The 11,510-nt window shown below is 42.7% G+C and overlaps 1 protein-coding gene across 2 annotated transcripts in view; it reads left to right on the top strand.

Annotated features, from left to right (window-relative positions):
- ADARB2 (adenosine deaminase, RNA specific B2 (inactive)) overlaps nucleotides 1-11,510 on the top strand; it is a 109,343-nt gene that overhangs the window by 53,666 nt on the left and 44,167 nt on the right. For both annotated transcript variants that reach the window (XM_017728927.1, XM_017728926.1), the window contains exon 4: nucleotides 9,309-9,477. In XM_017728927.1, the coding sequence (XP_017584416.1) occupies nucleotides 9,309-9,477 (169 nt within the window). The remainder of the gene's footprint in view (nucleotides 1-9,308; nucleotides 9,478-11,510) is intronic.

The following is an 11,510-nucleotide window of genomic DNA, read 5'->3' as shown; positions in this document are numbered from 1 at the left end:
TGTTCCAAGTATTTTTCTTACTGAAACACCTCTGAAAACCTGGATGCAGACAAGGCCCTGGCTCTGTGTCACATATAATTGCATTGGGCACAAGGATGGGTATAATAATTAGCATAAAACAGGGAAATTAAAAATAGGCACTTCTGTTTCCTAAGTGTGTCAAGCAAGGAGTTGGCAAGGTCAGGCTTTCATTCTGCTCTGTGATAAGGCAAACTGGAAGTTGTCCCAATATCAATACCAAGAGTGCATCTCATCCTAAAAGGAGAAATTTCTTTGGTGAATTAAGGCTTGGCAACCATTGCTTTCACTTTACTGACCTAGTAAAACACAAAGGAAGATGTTTTTAGATGTAAGTACACCAAAGATTTAAAGAAAAAAAAAGAATCCCACATAAAATTAAGTTTCTCCTGCACTTACCTACCAAAATTCATATTCAGGATTTCATTCTTTCTCACTGCAATTAAGAATCCTACTAGCATCTAAAACTGTCAATTTACTTAACTCTCAGATATCAGTGGCACAGCATTTATTAGAGAAACAAAGATATCTGCAGTCAGGACATGGCAGGAAAGTGCAGTTCAGTCCTGCTTTAAAATGAAGAATTATGTGCAAAGTCTCTTCCTGAGGAGAAAAACAGTATTCAAATTCACATGAAGGGAAAGAATCCTCGAATAACTTTGATTCTGCCACTATCAATTTAGATTTTTTTAAAAAATCTTCAAGGATATGGTATGGGGGTGAAGCATGCAGGGGGCTGGGCTGGCTGACCCTCCTCCCTCTCTGGATTTCCAAAGCCCACGTTGAAAGGAAGGGAAGGTAAAGGGCACTGGTGCACACAAGCACAGCACTGTCTCCTTCCACACTCCTCAGAAGCAAAGCTGATGGGATTTCATCCTTTTGGTCCACTGAGGGGAGGAAAGAAATGGACCATAGAAATTAGAACTGGGAGAGACCACTAAGTCGTCCATTCCGTTTCCCTGCAAGCACAAGATTGTTCCCAAGTGCTCTTTCCAGTCTAGATTTAAATTAATCAATTAGCAATGGGACTTTCAACACTACCTTGGGAGACCATTCTAGCCTAATGGATCTCATTGTTAATAATTTTCACCAGTTATTCAGCCTGACTTTTATTTTCTTTGATGTCATCTCAGGACCTCAGTTCTGCTGCTCTAAATTTAGTTCCCAACCTCTCTCCTTGGGGTTTGTACCTTTCAGATACTCAGAAACATGCACACCATGTTCATAGTCTGCATATTCAATTTTTGTACACTTTCCTGCAGGGTCACTCTTCTCTGCAGCCCACCCAGCAGTCTTGCCTCTGTTTTCTGATTCCCATCCACTTTGGCAGCCTCCTCACCATTCTTTTCTGCACTGGAAATCCACCTTTTGAATGAGGTTTAATGGAAAGACCTGCACAAGAATATCTTGCAAAATGGATTAGCACAAGAATCCTTTCTCAGGCATCCCATTATGTGATCAAACAGTACAAAATGGGCTTGTGTCAGAAAGGGATTTTTCTTTCAGATGAAGTGAATATGGAATTTACTTACAAGTGCATTCCCCCACCCCTCCCCACCCCCTGTGGGTTTGGGCAAAATTTACTATGCCTGGCTGTGAAAGGAGAGCCACGGTCACTCTCAGACAATACCCTGGCTCTTGCTTCCAGTACAGAGGGGTCAGAGAGCAGGGTAGAGAGGACTGTGACTCTGTCCCTGCTCCTTCACTGATGAGATGAAGAGCTCTGCAAAGAATAGCTGTCCATAGGCAGGGCAGTCAGAGGCAGGATTATTCAACACATTAATGAGGGAAGAAAATATGAGGCTCTCAGAGGCCCCTCTACACTCTCTCTTTCCACAGAAATACAATATATTCAGTTACACATAACCCACAGTTTGATGTCTGGAAAAGAAATCCTTGTGCAACTCCAGTATTTCAAAAACTATGTTCCATTTACACCCCTAAATATCTGTAACCTCGCTGCTAGCCACTTCTTTATTATTTTTTAGCCTTTTGCTCAGACTTCTGCTATTCCATTTCCTAAGCCCTTAACATACTTCTTTCTTCACAGGTTTTAGTCAGCTACTTCACATCAGCTGATCCCATCCACCTCAGGGCTGTTCTTTGGGACATCCCGTGTGATCTAGGGGTTACAGCCAAGGTGCTCACTGAAGTCCCAGGTTCCTGTTTGTCACTGAAATTACCACAGTTGGTACCAGGGGTACAATAAAAAATGGAGAGAAGAAACTGATCTGCAGCAATCTTTATGTCTGGCAGATAAATGCATACTGTGAATAGATATATGCATACTGTTAATCATCCCTACTGTACACAGTTCTTCTCTTATGGCTACACATTTTTGTTTATTTTTTAGTCATGAGTGTGGTTTTGTTCTCCGTGCAGAGCTGGGGACAGCAGAGCTCTCTGTGTCAGGAGTGCATATCCTACATGAAAACTGAAGAGCAAGGTACACCATGCCACACACCATCCTCTCAGTCCTCAGCTCCCTCATTGCACATACATCGATTTCACTCCTCTTGAAACCTCAGAATAGAGGGGGTTGTAGATGCTTCACCAAGTTGTGGGGGAAATGGACTGATGGACCTGGGTAAATACAACCCTCACTTCTAACCATGGTCCTACCCTCCATGTGAGCACTAACATACAGTGACAATGGTTTCAATTTCCAGAGAAATGAGTCCTTTTCTTGGATTTTTTTTGAGGAAGAAGAGTTCTTTGCCTCTTTGGCAGCAGTATTTTCCGTGGGCCATTGCCCCCTCCTGGGATGGCAGCACACAGGGCTCTGCACGGGCTCAAGGATCTGCCTTGGGACAGTGGGGCGCAGGATTGTGCTCACAGCACGTCCCTTCAGGCAAGCTTTTCCAGCATCACTGCCCTTTCATGTCTTGACTATCTCTTATTACAAAATTAAAGCCATTCTAAGAATGCGATAGCGCTGCCAGGGAAGAAGATAAGAGAAAATAATGCAGGACTTGTCAGTGCTATGTAACATCAAGAAATTTTCCTTCCCTAAACAAACCTGAAATGGAAACCTGAACTTATTCAGCTGTGAGTAGAGGGTATTAAAAAAAAAACCAACCCTCCTCTGTGATCAGAGCTCAATTAAGCTGCCTTGAAAATTATTCCAAATATACTTTTTTGCAGATAACAATAGACAATCCTTTTGACTGATTTGTTAAAAAAGGTAAAGAAAGAGAATAAAATTATTGCTTATCAGAGAGAGAAGCAGCACCATTTAAAATAACATGAAATTGTATCCCATGAATTATTCACAAGGGCTGGTTACACTTATCATTATTTCTGGCTTTCCTTTTTACCGCATTGCATTTTGTGTAAGTTGTCGCCAATAAAAGAGGTGTGGGTTTTCTTAATTAATCAAACCTGATTTTTCTGATTATTTTTTTCTAATTTAAAATGAATATCTTTCGAGCAGTGAGTTGTCTTCACGGTGTCAAGCTGAAAAAGAAGATAGATTTCACTATCGCTAGCAGGGTCTAAAACATGCAGTGCAATAGTCACTTGCATACTGACTGGTGTTGCTCTACGTGTTGTGCCAGCTGCTGAGAAACCAAAGTGTGATCCCAGTTGTATTCTGGCATAAGCAGTTGTAAACTCCATCCTGTTCTATGTGAATTAGGCTCACTGAATTTCGCAGTTCTCTGAAATACAGCCAGTGTGATTCAGTTTTCTGATTGCAGGTACCAGTCAACACCTCTTGTGATTACCTTGTGATTTTGATCTTCCTTGTCCAACATATAAATATGCAGGGTTACAAATCCATTATTGTGGGAGGTCCTAATGATCATAGCCCACTAGAAGAGTAACTCTTTTAAAATCAGTGGAAGCATTGACTAGACTAGCCAAAACTCACTTGTTTTATTGCTAGAGCTGTGTCTCCAAGCAGATGGGTGTAGGCATTTTGTGTTTATGGCCACAACCGACTTAAAAGCCCAGCTCATGCCCGTAGTCCATAAGATGTCAGCCAGTTCTCCATATCCAGCTTATCTGCTGAGCAAACCTTCATATTTTTTCTTGCTTACTCTCTCTTCTGTCAGCATCTTTCTGAATCATTTCTATTGCAAGCTCTGTGGCTACAGGCCTGGTGTTTTGGGAGGTCACATAGGGAAGACGGCCCTATTTGGTTTCTGTGTGTAATAGTTCAGGTCAAGGCAATATGATCATCCTTGAATACATTAACATTGATGCAATTTTCCTTAATTGTTGTGGGGGGGAAAAAGCTGAAAAAAAATTACCCCAAAAAGTTTAAACATAAGGGGAAAAAATGTAAAGGCCCTAGATTTGTTCTGCTTGCCCTCTTATGATTTGGGGAGTTTTGATCAGTATTTCTCAACTTGGAAGAGAAATCTTACTAAAAGCATCTCTCTACAGTGTAGAAGCTGTACTTCTGCTGGCTGTCTGTAGGTCTTCAGAGTTCATGAAGAGATGCTGGCAATACTGAGGTGTAATGCAAACTATCATAAAGCAAATATCTAAACTAGGCCAGATGAACTACCTCCTAGGAAAATTCCTCTCCTTTGACTATAAAGAGAGTCTACAGCAATTAGCTCAGCTATGGACATCTAAACTCTAGTTATCCAGAACAGCTGAAATGAATCTCCCTGCTGATGTCAGAAAACTGGAAATGGCTTATAATAAAACCCAGTTTATTTTCAACAGCTCAGCTATGACATGAAAGTCTGCACCATCACTGGCAGACAAAAAATGAACATCACGGGGCTCGAGGTTCCCCCTGCTTGGCTGTGAGAGGAGTCCCTGCCTCTAGACCCAGGCTTTCAGTGGAGCACCAGAAAGGCTTGTTACCTCACTGGATCATTGGACTGAATCTGTGATCAAAGCCAATGTGCCATTTATGTGTACATTTTTGTTTATAATGCAATTAATTAATTGACAGAATTTGTCAAGATAAAATGTAGTGAATTCCCTCCCTGCTCTTTCAGCTGCTCTCAATAACAGGGTGTTAGCCAGGATGCAGCCACTATGCTGACACAGCTTCCCAATTTCCTTTCCCCTGCTCCATTTCCTTTTCAAATTGAAAACTATTAGAAGTCTTTAGGCAAATAATAGAAACATAGTGCAGGTGCCTGTTATAAATCGTTCACTAGTTACTCTTAACCTAATGTCTCCTCAAACATTACTTTGCAAGAAGGCATTGAGGGCAGGAAATGCCTCATGAACTCTGACAATCAGTGGGGTCAGGAGTTAAGGTCATAATAATGTAGCCCATTTCTCCTTGTTTGTCAAATAACCTGAACGCAGTTTTATCCCTGGATCCCCGAGACTGACTCCTCTCAGCAAGAACATGGGTCTTGTGGAGAGCAGTCTTTGTCCAGGGTCATACCCTGCTGTACAACCCTAAGCAGGGTAGGTGCCATAAGGCTGGTGGTGCCAGTTACTGTTAATGGAGGATTCTGCCACTCACAAAGCCATGGCTTTCCTAGGCATGGCTTGAGGATGTGCACAGTCTGGATCTGCTACATGTCTGAGGTTAAATTAATCAGTGTTTATGAGGGAGCTCGACTTTCGTAAATAGAAATGACTTGAGAAAATTTGAAGTATTCTGCAAGAAAAATAAAACAGGAAGTAAACATTAATAACAAGAGCTAGTAATTACTGGTTTTAATGCAAAATAGAAAAATGTACAGAAGTGCCTATTAATTCTGAATCACTGAAGCAAATATCTAGGCTCCAGAGCTGGAAATGCTGCCTAAAATGCCACTGTGATTAGTCAATGCTAAAATTTGCCTTCATCAGCTAGGCATCACATGTCTTGTTCTCAGAGAAAAATTCCTCCCATGTTCACTGGAAATAATATCAAACATTACACAGGGGATAAACCTCCAACTCTGTGTATGTACCAAACAAGGCATGCAAGAGGACAATCTGTTAGCATGTATGCTCCTGAACACAGCAGGCAACTGTCAGGTTGTTGGAAGTATTTCTCATCATGCTGGGTGCCCTCACAGGCAGCATTGAACAGTGCCTCGTTGGTCACAGATCACTTTCTCCATTTGGCTCCCCAGTGAGGTGTAAATATTTCAGAGCTAATGCATAAGTCATGTACACCTGGGTTTCCAAGTGCCACAGCAGTGAGACATAACTCTTGGGTATTTCTGAGCATAGAGGAGAATGGGTTATTTTCTACACTGCAAATGGAAAATACATGGAGATCTTTAATGTTTAACACTCAGACTGGTTCTGCACATTCTTGGAAGCCATTGCCTCCCAGCCCCAGGTAACATCTAAGTGATGTTCTGCAAACACGTGCACCTTGCCAGGACTGGCAAACACTCCAGGCTGTGTGCACACATGACTACCTATGGGGGCCCCCTGTCGCTGAAAGCCAACATATGGAGTTAGTTCACCCAAATATGAACACCCCAAGAACACTGGCTATGCTGTGCAGGTGGACATTGTGACAGCAAACATCAGAGGGGTTCATATTATTGCTGCATCTGATAGGTGTTGGGTACCTTTCTGTTTCATTTGTGAGTAAATCCAGACCTTACAGAGAACCCTGAGTGCATTCATCAGCTTACCCTCGTATGAGAGGAGAAAAAGAGTTAAGTTTATTTATGGCCAAAATATTTGAAAAAATAAAAGACATCACACCATGTACTGGGCTGACTGGGGGGGGTGAGGAAGGTGTAGCTCCCAGAGAGCAGGAGAGCAGGAGGGCTTACCCAGGTGGTTTGCTCTGTATTTGCAGAGCCTGGTGCTTTGACTGCGAGGTGAAGGGGGAGAGGAGGAGGCACACCAGGGGCATGCTAATGTTAGGAGGAGGAAGCAGCTGGTCTCACTGCCCTGAGAAGGAGTATTGACGGAGGTCCTCAGGGGCAGACAGAGAGGCTCACGGGTTTCTGTAGCAGGGAATTGCCTCTTGGTGTACTCCTGCTGTGCTGAGGTAAATAAGGCTCTATCTACAGTGGTAAATAAATAAAATAGAACAAAACAAAAAATCTGATTCTTTTCATGGACCTTCCAACCAAGGAAAATATACATTACTTTTTGAGATGCTGAGTGGGACTCAAACACCTCAGTGGCAGGCAGTGGCCCATGAAATGTTTGATGTTAGTCCATGTGAAAGACAGTTAACTAGACAGACATGTCACGATCTAAAATACCTATTACTTTTCTCATGAAAGCAGTGACCCTAAAGCAAAGCAATTTTAATGTACAGACTATAAACACTTTTATTTGTAGGGAAGGAGTAATTTTTCCACCTCAACTTTTTACCTAGTAACAAAACCAGAATAAACACATAGGCTTTTACTCCTCTCCATTTCTCCAGTGTGTTCCCATCTTCACTTCTTGGGTTTTCAAGATTTCCAGCTCTTTTTTTTTTTTTTTCCCCTAATAAATACTCCAAAACACTTTTTTAGGGCCACATCTATAGTAACAAATAGAGATTATACTCTCAGCACAGGCATACAGTGATGTGTACTTTGTCACTAATACCTGTAACAACTTCTGTATGAGACTCTCACAACCAGGGGCTTGGATGTGATTTAACTGAATTTTTCACAATACTCACACCTCTCCTACAAATGCCTACAATGCTGCAATGCCACATTACTACTAAACCTTTAGGATTACTGATGTAGCTTTTGTATTGATATAGGCATGAAATAATTTTGGTATCATTTGCAATTATGTACATTAAGCATGGCAACAGTGCTACAGTATGTCATCCACTACTAGTCCCAGTGTGGAGATTGTGAAGTGCTGTTGATGGTATTTACTGACTGGGGAATCATTGGCAACACCAATCCTTTATGTTTAAAGTATTATTTCCTTCTCCATTCAGCTCTTTCGTCATTTAATACCAATGGATTTTATAAGGGAACATGGCCCCAGACAGGCCAAGCCAAAAAAATCTCTGCAATTTTTCAGTTTTTCTTCTATTCAATAGACCTCATAAGAAGAAAAAGATATTTCTGCTGACTCTATAAAATTATCCCTAAAGATTTTCTAAAGCTAAAGTAATACCACAGAAATAGCATCAGCACAGCCCAGGGGAAGATGGTTTCCGTTCCTCCTCTGGGTATTTGCAGTGTCAGGCCTGTCTTCATCACTGACTTGCCACACTTTGAGGTCTTGATTCAGTTGCCCAAACATGGGCATGTGTTTTCACTGAGCCTCTTTATGGGTTTCCATGTGAGACACATGGGGAGCGTGTAGAACCTCCTGGACTTCCCAGACAGTAGCCAGGTGTTAGGCAGAACATCAGAGGCATCTCAGGTGACACAAACGGGCGTGGCCACATCAACACCAACAGTCTGAGCTGCTGTGCTGTGCTGTACAGGTGTTTGCCTACACACAACCATTGTGTCAAACACAGCCCAACACTCAGAGGCTACTTTGTCACTTCTAGAGGAAGCACCTATCAGGCAAAAATGTTCTTTTTCCCAAGAGCTGTTCCCTTGTTCTTTGGTATTCAGAGAGATGAATCCTGAGATGTGTTTTTCAAAAGATAATTTCATTTGGGGCTCAGTTCATTCTAAATTCTTCTTTCAAATTGTCCACAGAGCTGAACTAGCTATGTTTTAGAGTGAAACCCAGGTCCTATTGAAGTTAGTAAGCATTTTGCAACTGACTCCAAATAAATTAGGATTTATTCCTAGAAAGCATCAATCTGGACCAACTAAGGGACATCTTTCAATTGCCATCACCATTATGTGGAGAGACAACAGATGAACAAAACTGGTCTCAGTGATAAATGCTCCATCCACCAGACCACACTGAAAAGGGTACTGATGTAGCTGCTGTTGGAGAAACTAAAAGGAAACTGGACTGAAAGCCAAATCTGTTCAGGTTTTTTCTTCATGATTTTTAAAGAGCAGCCCCAGAAGCGTTAAGCATTTTATTTAGTACTTAGAGTGCAACAGCAATGAAACTTAACATTATAGGGAGTGTGTTCCCACTAGAAAATGTCTTCAACAGCTCATAAAAACCTGGCCATTTATCAGCACTGCAGGAGATCTTTATTACCTCCCTACAGCATATGCTCTCCTATGATGTAGTTATTGATTTAACAAGTAAACTTCGTGGCAAGCTTTTATCTTGGAATTAGCAGCAAGACTGAAATAGAGCCCTTATTATTCTAATAACACAGAGATGTGAGATTCCTGTATATTCCATATCATCACCTTAACAAGCATCCTATTAGGGCTGTCTGACTGCCACATCAAAGCATGTGCTGTGAGGACTTTAACAATCATGATATACTCGCCCCCAGCAATTTCACAACCTTCTTGTTTTTCTTCCTGCAGGTTTGGACATCAGGCAAGCTCAGGTTATTGTGCTGTCATCGGGTACCAAATGTATAAATGGGGAATACATAAATGACCAAGGGCTTGCGGTCAACGACTGCCATGCAGAAATTGTGGCAAGAAGGGCATTTGTTCACTTCCTCTACTCGCAGCTGGAGCTACACTTAAGGTAATTTAATTCTGTTGATTTTGGGGGGCTGTTATATGGCCTTCAGTGGAACAAATCCATCCTCCAGACAAGTCAACTATTTGTTTCTTTATGGCATTTTTTCTGAGTCTTTAGGGGATGAAGGAACAATACACTGCACAAAAAAAATGAGAGCTAGGTAGTCTAAAGTGGTGGGTCATGAGCTGCTTTAGTTCAGCTGATTCTCTTTCAGTAGAGATTAGATATGACTCATAAAGCTAGGGTTTATGAAGCCTGATGATTTTGTACAAATCTTTACGTGCAGGCTTATTAGCATCATTCACTGACCAGAGACTTGAGGGGAGTCATTTTGCTTAATGCAGCCATTTTCCTGTCTTCCTTGCTGCTGCTGAAGGATCTCAAAGAAGTGATTTATTGATCATTAATGTCTTCATTGACTCACTAGAGAACCAATGAGTGTTAACAGCTCAGTAAACTTTGTGCCAAAGTGTAAGATGCTATCACTCCTTCTTTATGATGTTTTAAAATGTTACAGCATGTAGAATCATTAGTGGAATTATTGTTCCTGTCTTCAGCCAAATCCACCTTGTTACCATTTAAATGGTTAGTGGGTCATACACTGTGTAGAAGATGGTAATAAGTGAGGTACCTCAGAATGTCTTGTCGTTGATCATGTCTATCAACAGTCTGGAAGAGGTTATGTAGTGCTAGGTTATAAGCTTTGCAGAGGACACCAAAACGTGGGGAGGACCAGTCACTGTGCTTGAGGGCTGGTCTGTCATTCCAGCAGGCTGGAAGGCTAGACCAGCAGGAACTTTGACAGAAAACTTGGCAAGGACAAATTCTAAGTCCCACACCAAGGAGGAGAGAATGGCCTTCCTCCTTTCCACCAAGAAGGAAAGAAACACATGCTAGGGAACAGCTCTGCTGAGAGGGGATGGGGTTTGTAGGCAGACAAGAAGAAGGACATTAGCTAGTGGTGTGCCTCACAGCAGAGAGGGTCAGCAGGACCCTGGAAAGTATGAGGAGTCTGCCAAGGGATGTGAGCACCCACCACTAATCAGCACTCATTAAACCACATCTACAATACTATGTGCAATTTTGGGTGCCCCAAAGGAAAGACATCAACCATCTGACACAAGCTCAGCAGAGGCCACCCAGGTTCTCAGGGGCCAGAGCACTTGGGCTGTGTGGAAGGGCAGATGGATCTGGACCTGGCCAGCCTGGAGGTGGGATGTCAGAGCCAGCAAAACATGTCAGCAACACAATGGAGCTGACATCTTTACCAAGGTGTGCAATGGGGAGGTGACAGGAAAGAGGCACACACTGAAAGAAGAGAAGCTCAGTCTGAGTAGGAGGACTAATATTCCCCATGGCAACAGGCAAGCAGTGGGACAGGTCACCCAGCACGGTTAGGTAGTCTCCCTCCTGTCTTGGACATTTTCAAAATCTGAGTGCATAGAGCCTTGAGCAATCTGTCAAACTACTTTGAGAAGGAGGTTGGGATAGAGATTTAAGGTCCTTACCAGCCTAAATTATCCTATGATGTGAAAACTGAGCAGAAGTGGAGCTGAGGTGGCATTTATTATATTGAAGGAACCAAGGACTGCAGGAAGCAAGGAGAGAAAATGTCTTGGTTTGAAAGACAGGTGTCTGCTAAGGAAGGCAGGAGCCTCCCTTGGAATGGCAGATGCAACCCCCTTCCCTCCGAGTTATTATAGTTTTGAAATCAAGGGGCTTTTAGGCAAAGATGTGGGAAATAGGAATAACAGTTCTTTACTATTATATATCTCTATGTGTATAACCAGTCAAACAAACAGCAATAACTACGGCAGTAACAGCGAACAATCACAAACCCAGTCCCAGCCTTCTCGGCTGTCGGGCCCTTTCCCCTCGGGTGCAGTTCCGCTCGCAGCCGGCAGGGGCGCTGGCGGCTCCCGGTGAGCAGGGCAGGTGCGATGGTTCCCCCGCGGCTGCAGGGGGCGCTCCGGAGCGAGCTCGGGGAGCACGCGGCACCGGTGCCCTGGGATCCCGGGAAGGGATGGAACAAAGGC

The sequence above is a fragment of the Corvus brachyrhynchos genome, unplaced genomic scaffold, assembly GCF_000691975.1.
Source record: "Corvus brachyrhynchos isolate BGI_N302 unplaced genomic scaffold, ASM69197v1 scaffold52, whole genome shotgun sequence".
NCBI lineage: Eukaryota > Metazoa > Chordata > Aves > Passeriformes > Corvidae > Corvus > Corvus brachyrhynchos.
The sequence above is the reverse complement of the archived record's forward strand: the minus strand, read 5'-3'. Positions and strand labels throughout refer to the sequence as shown.